This window comes from Nanorana parkeri, unplaced genomic scaffold (assembly GCF_000935625.1).
Source record: "Nanorana parkeri isolate BGI_ZX_2015 unplaced genomic scaffold, ASM93562v1 scaffold2546, whole genome shotgun sequence".
Lineage (NCBI taxonomy): Eukaryota > Metazoa > Chordata > Amphibia > Anura > Dicroglossidae > Nanorana > Nanorana parkeri.
In genome coordinates, this window is record NW_017308814.1 from 120,168 (window position 1) to 137,023 (window position 16,856).

General features: G+C 46.9%; 1 protein-coding gene across 1 annotated transcript; it reads right to left on the minus strand.

Moving 5' to 3' along the window:
* Nucleotides 1-12,059: 12,059 nt before the first annotated feature.
* On the minus strand, nt 12,060-12,737 carry LOC108801885 (gastrula zinc finger protein XlCGF49.1-like; the record flags this gene model as incomplete). The annotated part of the gene is made up of 1 exon (XM_018573795.1): nt 12,060-12,737. A coding segment is annotated over one exon (678 nt), but the record flags the coding sequence as incomplete, so codon positions are not given.
* Nucleotides 12,738-16,856: the final 4,119 nt, after the last annotated feature.

Consider the following 16,856-nt stretch of genomic DNA (forward strand, 5'->3'; position numbering starts at 1 on the left):
GTGCACGGACACAAGACTGGATATGTTAATGAAATTACATGATGAATCTTTATATATATTTATATGAAATAGATGTTAAAATGTTTACCTCAATTGTTGATGTCGTGTATGTGGCTGTGCGGTCCAGGGAGGCGTTATACCTAAAATAAATGTTAAATCCCTTTGGGGTTGTTTTGTGGATACAATATTGATGAGCTTAAACAATGGTTTCTATTTATTAGAGAGGGAAAGTCCCTCTAAGAATTAACAACCATTATTAAACATAAAAAACGTTTTCGTTTAAAAATAATTAATGCGCCATATGGACTGAGTTCTTATGTGCTTTGTTTTTTCCCCCTTATTTTGATATCCTCCTTGCCAGTCTGATAGAAGACACATAAAGAGAAATTGTGTAACAAATATACAGGTGAAACTTGAATAATTAGAATATCGTGCAAAGTTCATTTATTTCACTAATTCAACTTATGCGATGAAACTAATATATGAGAGAGACTCGTTACATGCAAAGCAAGATAGTTCAAGCCGTGATTTGTCATCATTGTGATGATTATGGCTTACAGCTCATGGAAACCCCAAGAACCCCAAATCCACAACCTCAGAAAAGTAGAATATTACATGCAATCAATAAAACACGGACTGTACATAGAACAATATCGGACCTCTGAGAAGTACAAGCATGCATATGTACTCAGTACTTGGTTTGGGCCCCTTTTGCAGCAATTACTGCCATTACTTTTGCACGATATTCTAATTATTCGAGTTTCACCTGTACATGCATCTCTATACATGGACTTTATATGTTTTGCTTTGACAACATTAATGTATTTGATATCCAATTTGGCTCGTTATAAATGAATGGTCTGCAAGCGTCTATCATAAATGTATTTTATATATTTTTTTGATACATATCTAACTTCTTAGTATAATTCGTAACACGAAACATCTTTCCGGTTGAAAGAAATGTGCCCACTGGGGACACAACCAGAAACAGGATGTGCTTCAAATGTGTTATCAATTAAATCAATTACGAACTCATATATCTAGAGGAGAGAACTAAAGAAACTTCACTGAACAACGCCCTTCTGATGAAGCCCTGGTGTGGGAGGGGGTGAAACGCGTCATAGGCGTTCTAGTTTCTCTTCATGTGGCTGATTCGGCTGAGACCTTTGCCGCTTTGTTTAGCCTGAATTTTTTACAATTTATTTGAACCTGGTATATCAACAATAATTCACCTGTTTGGAGTCTCCAATAGAGAAAGGACGAGAAAAAGTAGACTTTATGTTTCAGTGAAGGCTTACATTCAAAATGAACAGAGATGCCGAGATAGTGCTATCTCCCGAAACCTGCATAGCGTTTACTATGTTTCTCACGATATAATTGACGGCAACTTTCTTCTGAACCTTTTGGATTCTCAACGCAAGGAATAAAGACACCAAATTATTCTGTTCAAGGATCTCCCTTTTGGGGAATTTGGTACCTTTTCTAAATATTGAATAGTAGGGGACCCTCCTTCACATTATTTAAACTACTTATTAAACCTTCCCTTCCCCCAATTAAATATCCACTGGTTTCTATTTATTTATCTATCTGTATAATTAAAAACATATATTTATTTCAAGACATTTGTGCAATATGTGTTTTTCATGCCTAGAGTGACACCTCAAAAGCCCCATATTCCCTATTTTTTTCTTTACACAACTATATGTAGGGGCGTGGTGTCCTGTTCCTTCTGGTGGCTCGAAACCCTTTTTTTCTTTGTACTGCCAGTGTCCTTCCTGTGCTGTACCATCAAGAAAACAGCTTTACCCACGCGTGTCTTATCTGATGTTCAATATAATGGGAGTTCCATGAGAAACGTTTTCCACACTCTGGACAGGAATACGGCTTCTTGCCCTTGGGCAATCTCTGATATAAAAAAAGATGGATCTCCTCTGAAAAAAGTTTTCCTCACACATGTGAGATCTATAATGTCTGAGCAGTTGATGACGAAATCACTTCCCACATTCATCGTAGGAATTTAGCTTCTCATCCGTGTGCAAACAATGATGACTGGAAATACAGGATTTCTGTAAAAAACCTTTCCCACACTTGGGGCAGGAATAGGGCTTCTCCCCTGTGTGTACTCTCAAATGTCTTTTAACATAGGCCCTTGATGTAAACCATTTACCGCACTCAGGGCAGGAATATGGTTTCTCGCCTGTGTGTGATCTCTGATGTGTGGTAAAATTTTCCTTACTTGAAAAAGATTTCCCGCACTCGGAGCAGGAATATGGCTTCTCCCCCGTGTGCAGTCTCTGATGTTTGATAAGATGGCACTTTTTTGAAAAACTTCTCTGGCACTCGGTGCAGGAAAACGGCTTCTCCCCCGTGTGTATTCTCTGATGATGGATAAGATCACTCTTTTGAGCAAATCCTTTCCCGCACTCAGAGCAGGGATATGGTTTCTCCCCCGTGTGAGATCTGTAATGTGTGACCAGGTCTGATTTATGAAGAAAACATTTCCCACACTCATAACAGAAAAGAAACTTGTCACCAATGTGAGAACTCAGATGAACACAAAGATCTGATTCAGAGCTAAAACTTTCCCCGCACTCAGAACAGGAAAATGTCTTCTCCCCCTGAATTCCGGCACCATCCCCCACAGGACGAGGTTGCTCGGAGTCAGAGGGATCCCATGGTCTATCCACACTGTGAAGTCCACCATCCATAGCTGAGCTCATTGTCTCTTCTCCCGCACAATCTGCTGTGATGTCCTCATCTTCCATCTTACAACCTGGAGATAAAGTCAGAGGATCCTTTGAGGGTTTCTCCATGGCGTGTCCTGGAAACATAGAAACACATGATGGAGAGATATGAGAGGGTTAGATGACTTCACTCAACATTCCATCTGGATCAGGAGGTCTGAGGGAGCAGATGTTCTCTGTGGAGGTCCCAACCAGCTGGGACTCCTCCCCTCTTCAGTCAAAGGGCCTTTGGTCCTCCTCCCAGATCACTTCTACATTTACACAGTCCTGTCAGAGGTGGAGCCAATGGGGACTGGGAGGAGCATGCTCTTCACCCAACCACAAGCCTAGGCACTGGTCCATGTGACCTCTGAGGAACAAGATGTTCGGAATTCAGACTTGTAGACCCTTCACCACAGAACAAGTGACCACAGGCCTAGGCTTCTGGTGATGAGCAGCACTGGAGGGAGCTTGGAGAAGTATGTTCTCCTGGAAAGAGAAGTGTTTCAGTCTTTGTTACTTTTCATCCCAACAAGACTGATAATAGAGTTTTATGTTTAGCTAGAAGTCTGCTGGAAGAGGAACCGACCTAAGAAAGGCCCAATCTGTGTCCTCATATCTGTGCTACTGGAACTAGGGGGTGACACCCAACCCAATACTGCCAGCTGAGCCCCAGGACGGGTATCAGTACAGGGAGGTGACCAATACCAACCAACTATTGGCTGATATCACTCAGATCCCGGCCTACTCTGGACCAATCAGTGTGCAGGAACAGAGCAGAGATAAGAGAAGAATATATTATGTGTCACCTGTGCTGATCTCAGTAGGAGTGTCCTCCTCTTTCAGTGTCCTCATTGATCCATCCTCCTCCGTATGTTGCTGATCATCCCTCACATACGTCTCTTCTACGTCACCCTCAACTTTCACCTTCATCAGATCTTCACCCTAAACCAACAGAATGGCAGAAAGTCTCATCTTGTAGAGTCCACACATCATCTCCACATGTCAGAGTCTTCAATCCCTCATCTCCACCTACCTGATCATGGCGTGCATAGTTGTGATCTTCCTGTGTGGAATCCCGGGAATACAGAGGACGGGGACATCTCTCTGGTGGGTTCCTGTAGCTGGATGACTCCTCCATCACACCATCCTCCTCTTCTTTTATTTCTTCTTTAACAACGACTTTAGAGTCACTCCGGTTTCCACTCTGAATATGGAACACAATGACATCAGTGGTGACAATATATCATTGGGATCTGTACATCTTCTACAATCAGTGATGGTTCATCATCTACCTGATCATGGCGGGGGACGGTGAGATCTTCCTGGGTGGGATCCCGGGAATACAGAGGACGGGGACATCTCTCTGGTGGGTTCCTCTTACTGGATCCATCTGTAGGAAACACACACACTGACTGAATACATTGTTTCTATGTGTGTATCAGATGATGGGGGATCTAGGTGGACCCTCCGTACTGCTCTCTCCTCTTACCCGGTGATGTGAGGGGCGGCTGATCCTCCATCATGACGTCCTTGTAGAGATCCCGGTGTCCTTCTAGATACTCCCACTCCTCCATGGAGAAACAGACAGAGACATCCTGACACCTTATAGGAACCTGACACACACAATGATACCGTCACCCTCCAGACACATCCCTTGTCTGTTCCTGGATCATGTCCCAGAATTCCCGGCACCGCTCACCTCTCCTGTCAGCAGCTCCATCATCTTCTTGGTGACTTCTAGAATCTTCTCCATGTTGCGTCTCTCAGGTTTTAAGGAGTCACAAGGGGGCACTTTGATGGTCACATGATCACCTGACTTCAGAAGAGGAAAACTCTGGATGGAGAAACCAATAGGAATATCATGTTAGAATCCCAGAATCCTCCTCACCTCTCCGGTCAGGTCTGTGTATCGGTAGAGCAATGAGTGACGTCATGTGACTAGTGATGGACGAACTTGCTATTGAAGTCTATAGAAGGTAAATGTTAGAAATAAATTCTCTCTGTTTTCAAGCCTAATGGACAAGGGACCTGGGTTCTGCTATGGGGGACATGTACTAATAACAAAAAGTACCATTCAGCGGGGAGATGACCTCCATTTATTCAAATTTTAAGAGTGACATGTAAGCCCTTTATGTAGGCCCCATATGAAGAGGGAGAGATGAGGCATTTTTTGATTCAGAAAGAAAAATTATATTGGATGAAGTCAGAGACACAAAGCAGTGAACAAAGATGTCCCCTGCACACCATCCAGCAATGGAGACCTCGGGTAGTGGTGGTGCTTGTAGTGATGTGATTCCGGAACCATGCAGCGTCCCTTCATCAGCGCAGACATAGTGACAACAGAGTGAAATAAAAGTCCTCTTATATATACCCCAAACATCTCCTCTTTATTCTGCCCCTGGATGACATCCCGCCTCGCTGATGCTGTGCCTCCCCCTCACTTTCTTCCTCTACACTCCGGGGCCCCCCAGGTACCATCTGCTACCTCATCCACCCCCCCACCTTCCTCATCACTGGAGACCACATGGCAGGAAGCTGCAGGAACATCACTGACAATTGATTCTTCCTGCATGTTGTCCCCTCCCCCTGTGTGACGTGCGCTCTCTTCCTCAACATCCGATAACATCAATTGCGGCCCAACCATGTACCAATAACAACAATACAGTTCAGTGAGGAGATGACCTCCATTTTATGTGACTTCGAGAGTGACATGTATGCCTGTGTTGTAGGCCCCATATGAAGAGGGAGAGATGAGGCATTGTCGGAGTCAGAAAGAAAAATTACATTGGAGGAAGTCAGAGACACAAAGCAGACATTTTACAGAGACACGCTGCACATCATGTAAGCCTTTTTAGTAGGCCGCATTTGAGGTGTGAGGGATGAGGCGCTTTTTATCTAGCAAAACAATTTCCTTGGATTATATCAGAGACACAAGACAGAAATATTGTACAGGAAGCAAATGAATCAGTATCAGTAGATAGTAACAGATGGTAGGCCAGCAGCAGTAGTCCTGGAGGCGAAAATGACAGGAGGTGGCGAGATGGTTGGAGAGCAGGAGGTCTTGAGAGGAGCGCAGAGGACAGTTTGGGTGATATTTTGAGATGAGGTGGGTGATCTAGTCAGGCGCTGAGTTGTAGATGGCTTTGTATGTTGTTGTTAGCATTCTGAATTTTATTAATTGGCAATTGGGAGCCAGTGGAGGGATTGGCAGAGAGGGGTGGGGGATGGAAGCCAGTGGAGGGATTGGCAGAGAGGGGCAGCAGACATTGAATGGTTGGTAAGATGGATATGTCTGGTAGCAGCATTCATGATAGAATGAAGGGGGAGGAGCCTATTTAGTGGTAGGCCAAGGAGGAGAGAGTTACAGTATTCGAGGAGAGATTACAAGGGAGAGAATTTGAAGTTTCCCAGTGTTTTTTGTATACAAAAAAAGAGCAAATTTTTAAATGTTTGGGAGGTTGAGTCGGCAAGATTTGGATGGTGATTGGATGTGAGGATGAAAGGAGAGTTCAGAATAAAGGATTACTCCGAGCACCCTGGTATGATGGGGGTAGATTGTAGTTCTGTTGATTGTGATGGAGAAGTCGGGGGAGGGGACACGGAGAGGAGGAAATATTATAAGTTCAGTGTTGGAGAGATTGAGTTGGAGGAAGAGGTGTGACATCCATGATGATATGTCAGTATGTAGAGTAGATATGCATGAGGGGGTGAGCTGAGGAGCGGAGAGATAGATTTGGGTGTCATCAGCATAGAGATGGTATCGGAGGCCATTGGAGGCTATCAATCAGCCCAGGGAGGAGGTGTAGATAGAGAAGGGGACAGACCCTTGGGGGGAACCCCATGGAAAGAGGAAGCAGAGAGGAGGAGGAAGAGTTGTAGGTGACACTGGAGGTGCGCTGAGACAGAGAGAGCAGAGTCTTGGAGGCCAAGGGATTGGGGTTTATTAAGGAGAAGCAGATGGTCAACTGTGCCAAAGGCAACAGAAAGGTCCAAAAGTATGAGGATATAGTAATGGATGGCAGGTCAGCAGTGGTGGCAGGAGATAGTAATGGATGGCGGGCCAGCAGTGGTGGCAGGAGATGGTAATGGATGGCGGGCCAGCAGTGGTGGCAGAAGATGGTAATGGATGGCGGGCCAGCAGTGGTGGCAGGAGATGGTAATGGATGGCAGATCCACCAACACTGATGCGGTGTGAAGAAAACACTTTCCTAGAGCCAGTCCCATATTCGCACAAGTACTCCGTTATGTCCCAGTCATGCCTGTGTAGCTGCTGCCGCATGGTCAGGGTATTTCTATATAAAATGACAAAAACTTGATGAACGATGACTTTTACAGAAACTAAATCAAACTTTTCTATACACTCTGTAAGACAAGGGGCCAGAAGTCTGTGCTGGACGGATAAAAGAATTAACCTATATAGCCCATTGCGTACAAGACTCAGCAATGACCAGACAATAGAGGAGAGGGCCTTGAGGAACTCGTTGTTGTACTAACCAAATTCATTCAAAGAGGTAAACATTGCAAATGAAGGTCTAAAGCCTGCATAACCATTCAACCACAATTGACAATGCTGAGAGAACATGTAGATGAGGTCACTCTGTGTTTGTTGGGTTTCTTGCCCCTACCCAACAACAGTCCTGGGTTCTGGAGGACTGTCCTGGAGTAGGAAGAGGGGACATCGGCAATGCTGGCTGAATAGTGTCTCCTCTGTCCTGGGAGGAGGAAGATGGAGTCACCACTGCGACTCACTAAACTAAGTCCTCATTCACACCATAGTGTATCGGGAACGTGCGTCAGATCCACACAAAGGTGCGCAATTCATCAACCGCAAATTTGTCCAAAATTTGAATCTTGGAAATTGGTGTCAAATTTTGGAACAACCCGAATCTGAATCTCATCCCTCATACAAGAGACTGCTAAGGTGACACATCTCCAAAATGAAGACAATGTTCTGACCCCCATAATCAGGTAAAAGTTTTGACCCTGAGCAGAATAAGTTATAAATGTCTTCTATATATATATATGTGTGTGTGTGTAGCAGATAAAAGACGTCACAGTAACTATGGAGGACGGCCATGACGGGTATAAATATCTTATTACCTCCTCTGCAGCCAGTTCCAGCAATGTCTCCTTTATACGGCCTCACAACTGACCTCTCTCCCGGAACTTCCTGTTTGTACCTGACATCACTTCCTGTCTGCCCCTGACATCACTTCCTGTCAGCACCTGACATCACTTCCTGTCATAGAGACTTGGTAGAGGTGAGGTCACCACCTTGTGGAGCTCAGAGGAACTGCAGCCTCGAGAAACGTCTCGTAGTGTGAACACGGCCTTGTCATTGTTGCCGAGTGTCCCGCATGGTCATCAGTCACGCCTATCTGATCTGAGAGAAGTCCCCGTGGGAGAAGAACATTTGTGCATCTCTTCCATGCAGCGTGAAAGCCTTTAGTCACCGCGGAGGTGATGCAGATATATCGGGATCTATTTAATAGACTGACACGCTGTCAGTAAGCAAGTGGCTGCCTATGAACTAGATCCATGTGTATCACCTGCAGCTCCGCGGTGACTAAAGGAGAACTATGAGGTGGGTGCTTGTCCAGCAAAGTGGGTGCTTTAGCTGCGGCGTCTCAGTATACCGCCAGCTGTAGCTCCCTATATACTGAGCTTAGGGTGGCGGGAGGACGCTAGTTTGTGTCCTCCTGTTACCCTAAGGAGAACTATGGGGAAAAGACTTAACCCCATAGTTCAACTTTAACGCTGCATGCAAAAAGATGCTGATGTTTCCAAGCAAGTGTGGCGCTCACCCCCGAAGAAGCCGCTGAATATGAACTTGGGCTCTCCTACCTGTTTGCCAGCCACCGGCCCCTTTCTCAGATCCAGCAACACCGACACTCTGGAACAGAACAGGCTCGAGTCGTGGGGTCTTTTTAGTATTTATTTGCACATGATCAATAAGGAGAGAGTGTCTGGGATTTGTAGGATACCCGGGTATCAATTCAGAGGACTCTGTATTCTCCCGTAGCAACGGCTAGAATCAGTAGCACAATGGTCCTTTAAGAGCGACCAGCAATATACAGTAGCAGAGAGAACAGCGAGGAATAGTCCAGGACCTTGAGAGAGAACTGTATCTGGACTTCTAAGGCAACAACTGGCTTCTTCTTCAGTAAAGTACCTGAGAATATGGTGAGGGATCTCTTACAGGGGTCCAGACGGTAGCCTCACCAGCTCCTCTGAGACACTCCTCGATAAGTAGATTCCACCTCCAGCCCAGCTTCCATCAGGTCTCCTTTCATCTGCATCTGAAGTCTCTGGGCCCTCAACACCTGCCACTTGGTGAGGTGCATACCAGGTATCCAGTAGTATCTTCTGCTTCTAGGCCCCCAACACCTGCCACGTGCTGAGGCCCAAGCAAAGCATCTGTAGTATCCTAGGCCTCTAGGCCCCCAGCACCTGCCATGTGCTGAGGCCCAGGCCAGTCACTTGCATCACACAGGCCTCCTCCCTTGGATAGGCCCCTTTGTAGGCGGGGTTCTCTCTTGGGGTGTTGTGTGTGCTCCCTTTGGGTTGGCTCTGTGTAACCCTGTGTATGCAACACGACACCAGGCACCCCACGGTCAGGGGCCTCGTGCTAACAACTCCCACACGTGTAGTACTGCGCACACAGGGCCTCATGGCTTCCACCGCCTCTGCGGCACTCCCTCCCCCTCAGGGAGAAAGGCCACCATGAAAGGCACCCTGTGTCGGGAATAGCCCCTTTGCTCCTCCTCAGATGGTTACAGCCACGATACAGTCCAACATCACACTCCGGTAGAACCTTCTCAGAGGTTGGAGGGAGAAGAACCAGTCCACACAGATAGTCTTTTCTTGGTTTTACTTGAAAAGGATGAACATGACAATAAGCATACGTTTCAGCCACCCCCGAGTGGCATGACGGCACAGTTCTTGTTAGTTGCATAGCGATACAGATTAGAGAGAGAGAAGAGCAGCCCAGAGTCCACGACTTACTTCGGCCCGAGGCCCACCGGCAAATATCGTCAGTACTACAGCTTCTCATTATTCTCCGGAATCCCATCCTTGTCAGTCCTAGCTCGGTGGTTTCCTCCTCCAGGGGAAACTGGGGAATCTCTGTAGCTCTACATAGTCCTAGGCCTGGTCCTGTCCTTCCCATGGACCAGACTATGTATTAGAATCAGTCTCTCTCCAGAGACTCTGCATACAGTCTTAGACTTCTGCTCTCCTGTACTCCACTTTCCCCTCTCGGGCGCCCCCTATAAATCAGCTCTCCTGGGACACAGAGTCTCCCCAGGCCAGAGCTACATCTATCTCCAGGGCCCCATGGGGGCATCTAGTGGCCATTGGCCGTACTGCACCTATCCTACACCTTGAGGGGAGAGAGCTCTGGACAGTGTCCCCAAACCTTTTATCACCTTGCTCCACCCATACCTCTGAGTCATCTTGCTCAGGGATTGGCTAGAGTCAGGTGCACAGTCACAGCCTGAGGATGGAACCTTCCTCACTGTCTGCTGAGTCCTCAACCCAGAAATAGGGGAAAGCAATCAATCCAGCAAACTCAGGGACACCTGTGGAACTCAGAATAAACAGCCTCCAGACTGATTACAGTCCAGATATACACTAAATTTGATAGCGACATACTAGAGGGCGCTACACTAGGAGTAGAGGGGCGCAACTGTCGAATAAAAGCCCCTCTTACTGACGGGGGTGGGGTTTAGGGAGGGGGGTCGCATTGAGGAACCTGGCCTTGTGGAAGTAGAAGTATAAAAATAAAACCTCCAGTATGAGAAGAACTTGTAGAGTCAGCAGAAGGAATAAAAGGGAAAGAAAAGAAGATTTAATGACACAAATGTGAAGAGAACTTTTATCAATCACCTTACAATGAATATCATGAGAAGAAGAATAGAAACATTTCATCTTCATTTGTTTCACAATCATAAAAATGTCTTCATATATTTATCAGGGAAATGTGAAATGTTCCGTCTGAAGACGTCATATCTTCCACTTTCCTCCAGCAGGGGGCTCTCCAGAGTCCATGAAGCTGCCTGTGCAGACTGATCACTACTGCAGTGACATGGTCAGTCCCGTCATGTAGTCTGATCTCCCCTTCTCTTCATCCACAAGTCATATGTAGCTCCTCTCCCTCACCATGATGGAACGTTCTATGAAGCTTCTGCTGAAGAACACGGGGAAGATAGACGGCACTGCTAGAGGGACCCAACCAGCAGTGACACCCCCCCTCCCCCTCTCACCTAGCACAGGAACACAGACACAACTTTGAAGACTTGAATGAACTCCTATTTCCTTATAAAGTGTTTCTTCCATTATAAAGATGAGAGGAGAGCCGAGTCATGTGATCTCTGAGGTGTCTATCAAGGTGTGCTTCTTCCCAGGGTGACATCTTTGACCATTTCCTGTACTCAGGACACTACACCTCCAGGGCTGTGCGAGCTTCTCTGATGTTTTCACTTGTACTGGCGGATGGGGGTGATTAAAGACGACCGGCACAGTCACAGGACAAGGACCCCAAAGTGAGGTGGACGCGGCATTGCTTGTCCATTCTAAGGCGGTGTAGGAAGGCCACAAGGTCAGCAGGTTTAGGGGGGTCAGTAAGGGGGGTGCGGAAATGGCAGAGCAACATTATTTTGTCCTGTGAGCAGTAACCCGGGGGACTCTGGAGGGGGGTTGGGGAGAGTGTTAGGAGGTGACATCTACTCACCACCCACCAATCAATACATCCACAAAGCCTGTGGAGCCCGCCCCCCACCTCCGGGAGGATGTCCTCAGTGACTGGGTCACACTATGTGCATACGCCACTGTCCTGGACCTGTAAAGCACCCTGGTCCACAAAGCAACAGCCCGAGGGGTACTGATACGGAAAATGGGAAATAGCCGCCGTGGCTGGACATGGCCAGAAGAACCTGAGAGAAGAATCGATGAGACAAAAGGTCACTAAACTACCGCACATCTCCATCAGTAGAGAGGAGACGTCCATCACCTAAGGACACTAGCCAAAAAATACGGATTTCCTGAAGGGGGAGGGGCTATATGAGGGTCCTCACAACTCTGGCCAGTGTCCAATCACCTGATATCTGCATTCAGATGTCTCTGGATCTGCCTGTGTCCTGTGCTGTACCATCAAGAAAACAGCTTTACCCATGTGTGTCTCATCTGATGTTCAATATGATGGGAGTTCCATGAGAAACTTTTTCCACACTCAGGTCAGGAATATCTCCTCTGAAAAACATTTCCCTCACTCATGTGAGATCTATAATGTCTGAGCAGTTAATGAAGAAATCACTTCCCACAATCATTGTACAACTACAGCTTCTCCTCCGTCTGCAAACAATGATGACTGAAAATATAGGATTTCCGTGAATAACCTTTCCCACACTCAGGGCAGTAATATGGCTTCTCGCCTGTGTGTAATCTCATATGTGTTTTAAGATAGGCCCTTGCTGTAAAACATTTACCGCACTCAGGGCAGGAATATGGTTTCTCGCCTGTGTGTGATCTTTGATGTGTAGTAAAATTGGACTTATCTGAAAACGCTTTCCCGCACTCGGAGCAGGAATATGGCTTCTCCCCTGTGTGTGATCTCTGATGTTTGATAAGATGGCACTTTTTTGAAAAACTTCTCTGGCACTCGGTGCAGGAAAACGGCTTCTCCCCCGTGTGTATTCTCTGATGATGGATAAGATAACATTTTTGAGCAAAGCCTCTCCCGCACTCAGGGCAGGAATATGGCTTTTCCCCCGTGTGAGATCTGTAATGTGTGACAAGGTCTGATTTACGAAGAAAACCTTCCCCACACTCATAACAGTAAAAAGACTTGTCACCCATGTGAGAACTCAGATGAACACAAAGATCTGATTCAGAGGTAAAACTTTCCCCACACTCAGAACAGGAAAATGTCTTCTTCCCCTGAATTCCGGCACCATCCCCCACAGGACGAGGTTGCTCAGAGTCAGAGGGATCCCATGCTCTATCCACACTGTGAAGTCCACCATCCATAGCTGAGCTCATTGTCTCTTCTCCCGCACAATCTGCTGTGATGTCCTCATCTTCCATCTTACAACCTGGAGATAAAGTCAGAGGATCCTTTGAGGGTTCCTCCATGGCGTGTCCTGGAAACATAGAAACACATGATGGAGAGATATGAGAGGGTTAGATGACTTCACTCAACATTCCATCTGGATCAGGAGGTCTGAGGGAGCAGATGTTCTCTGTGGAGGTCCCAACCAGCTGGGACTCCTCCCCTCTTCAGTCAAAGGGCCTTTGGTCCTCCTCCCAGATCACTTCTACATTTACATAGCCCTGTCAGAAGAGGCGGAGCCATTGGGGACTGGGAGGAGCATGCTCTCACCCAACCACAAGCCTAGGCACTGGGCCATGTGATCTCTGAGGAACAAGAGGATCAAAGTTCAGACTTGTAGACCCTTCACCACAGAACAAGTGACCACAGGCCTAGGCTTCTGGTGATGATAGTTGTGATCTTCCTGTGTGGAATCCCGGGAATACAGAGGACGGGGACATCTCTCTGGTGGGTTCCTGTAGCTGGATGACTCCTCCATCACACCATCCTCATCCTCCTCTTCTTTTATTTCTTCTTTAACAACGATTTTAGAGTCACTCCGGTTTGCACTCTGAATATAGAACACAATGACATCAGTGGTGACAAGGTAGATGATGTACAGATCCCAATGATATCATCAGTGATGGTTCATCATCTACCTGATCATGGTGGGGGATGGTGTGGTCCTCCTGTGTGGAATCCCTGGAATACAGAGGACGGGGACATCTCTCTGGTGGGTTCCTCTTACTGGATCCATCTGTAGGAAACACACACACTGACTGAATACATTGTTTCTATGTGTGTATCAGATGATGGGGGATGTAGGATGACGTCCTTGTAGAGATCCCGGTGTCCTTCTATATCCCCCCATTCCTACATGGAGACATAGACAGAGACCTCCTGACACCTTATAGGAACCTGACACACACAATGATACCGTCACCATCCAGACACATCCCTTGTCTGTTCCTGGATCATGTCTCAGAATTCCCGGCACCGCTCACCTCTCCTGTCAGCAGCTCCATCATCTTCTTGGTGACTTCCAGAATCTTCTCCATGTTGTGTCTCTCGGGTTTTAGGGAGTCACGTGGGGGCACTGTGATGGTCACATGATCACCTGACTTCAGAAGAGGAAAACTCTGGATGGAGAAACCAATAGGAATATCATGTTAGTATCCCAGAATCCTCCTCACCTCTCCGGTCAGGTCTGTGTATTGGTAGAGCAATGAATGACGTCATGTGACTAGTGATGGACGAACTTGCTATTGAAGTCTATAGGAGGTGAATCTTAGAAATAAATTATCTCTGTTTTAAAGCCTAATGGACAAGGGAGCTGGGTTCTGCTCTGGGGACATGTCCTAATAACAACAATACAGTTCAGTGAGGAGATGACCTCCCTTTTATGTGACTATAAGAGTGACATGTATGCCTGTGTTGTAGGCCACATATGAAGAGAGAGAGATGAGGCATTGCTGGATTCAGATAGAAATATTACAGAGACCCGCTGCACATCATGCAAGCCTTGTTAGTAGGCCGCATTTGAGGTGTGAGGGACGAGGCATTTTTTATCTAGCAAAAAAATTTCCTTGGATTATGTCAGACACACAAGGCATAAATATTGTACAGGAAGCAATGAATCAGTGGCAGGAGATGATAATTGGTAGCAGGCAAGTGGCAGTGATAAGATATGATAAAGGATGGCAGGTATGCAGAGGTGACAGTAGATAGTAATGGATGACAGGCCAGCAGTGGTGACAGTAGATAGTAATGGATGACTGGCCAGCAGTGGTGGCAGTAGATAGTAATGGATGACAGGCCAGCAGTGGTGGCAGTAGATAGTAATGGATGACAGGCCAGCAGTGGTGGCAGTAGATAGTAATGGATGACAGGCCAGCAGTGGTGGCAGTAGATAGTAATGGATGACAGGCCAGCAGTGGTGGCAGTAGATAGTAATGGATGACAGGCCAGCAGTGGTGGCAAGAGATATCATTACCTCTCCGGTCAGCAGGTAGATGATGTCAAGGGTGAGGTTTAGTATCCTCTCAGTCATGTGACTCTGGTCCTCCTCCATCTTCACCGGTGTGGTCATGTGATCTCTGTGGACGGATAGTGGAGAATTATCTGGACTGTACTGGTTGTATAATATTAGGATGGGGATATAAGGGGGTAATAGGTGGGCTGCCCCCCAGTGGGAATTGCCCCATGTAGATGGGGTCACTCTGTGTTTGTTGGGTTTCTTGCCCCCTACCCACCAACAGTCCCGGGTTCTGGAGGACCGTCCTGGAGTAGGAGGAGGAAGAGGGGACATCGGCAATGCTGGCTGAATAGTGTCTCCTCTGTCCTGGGAGGAGGAAGATGGAGCCACCACTGCGACACACTAAACTAAGTCCTCATTCACACCATAGTGTATCGGGAACGTGCATCAGAAACACACAAAGGTGCGCAATTCATCAACCGCAAATTTGTCCAAAATTAGAATTTTGGAAATTGGTGTCAAATTTTAGAACAACCCGAATCTGAATCTCATCCCTAATACAAGAGACTGCTAAGGTGACACATGTACAAAATGAAGACAATGTTCTGACCTCACAATCGGGTAAATGTTCTGACCCTGAGCAGAATAAGTTATACATTTCTTATATATATATGTGTAGCAGCATCTGCTGGAGATAAAAGACGTCACAGTAACTATGAAGGACGAGGACGCACATGACGGGTATAAATATCCTATTACCTCCTCTGCTGCCAGTTCCAGCAATGTTTCCTTTATACGGCCTCACAACTGACCTCTTACCCGGAACTTCCTGTTTGTACCTGACATCACTTCCTGTCATAGAGACTTTCTGTCTCGGTAGAGGTGAGGTCACCACCTTGTGGAGCTCAGAGGAACTGCAGCCTTGAGAAACGTCTCGTAGTTTGAACACGGCCTTGTCATTGTTGCCGAGTGTCCCGGATGGTCATCAGTCAAGCCTAGACCCAGCTAGTCCACTCAGCTGCCAAGGCCGGGCTTTGGCAATGGGCAGACACGTGACCCCCTTCCATACTTATAACACCCCACAAAGCCCTGAGAATGAGGGAGATGATCTGAGAGAAGTCCCCGTGGGAGAAGAACATTTGCGCAGTGGCCCCCCAAGTGAATTGAGTTTGAGACCCCTGTTCTACTCCTTGCTTTAAAACCTTCATGGACACATCAGCATCTCTTCCATGCAGCGTGAAAGCCTTTAGTCACCGCGGAGGTGATGCAGATATATCGGGATCTATTTAATAGACTGACACGCTGTCAGTAAGCAAGTGGCTGCCTATGAACTAGATCCATCTGTATCACCTGCAGCTCCGCGTTGACTAAAGGCTTTAACACTGCATGTAAAAGATGCTGATGTTTCCACGCAAGGAGTAGAGGTGCACAACTGTCGAATAAAAGCCCCTCTCACTGACGGGGGTAGGGTTTAGGGAGGAGGGGAGGCGCATTGAGGAACCTGGCCTTGTGGCAGCAGAGAGAGCCATTCCGGCCCTGTTAGCAATTCTAGATGGTGCTGACAACTATATATTTCCTAGCATTGGGCGGGCTATGTGCCGAGTGGAACTTTTATACATGAAGCCCTTGTTAGGAGCATGTCTAATACCCCTATGTCTGTCACAACCTTCCAGCTCCATCTGGTGGTTACCTGTTGTCACTGCACCTATCCCTGTCTTGTCATCTGTGGGCTAATGGGCCTGTCCATACACCTTCATCAGATCTCAATCAGCTGTGGGCTAATGGTCCTGGCCATACACCTTCATAAGGTCTCAATCAGCTGTGGGCTAATGGTCCTGGCCATACACCTTCATAAGGTCTCAATCAGCTGTGGGCTAATGGGCCTGGCCATATACCTTCATCAGCTCTCCATCAGCTGTGGGCTAATGGTCCTGGCCATACACCTTCATAAGGTCTCAATCAGCTGTGGGCTAATGGGCCTGGTCATACATCTTCATCAGCTGTGGGCTATTGGTCCTGGCCATACACCCTCTATTCTGACTCCGATCGTTGTGATAGCGAAATATAT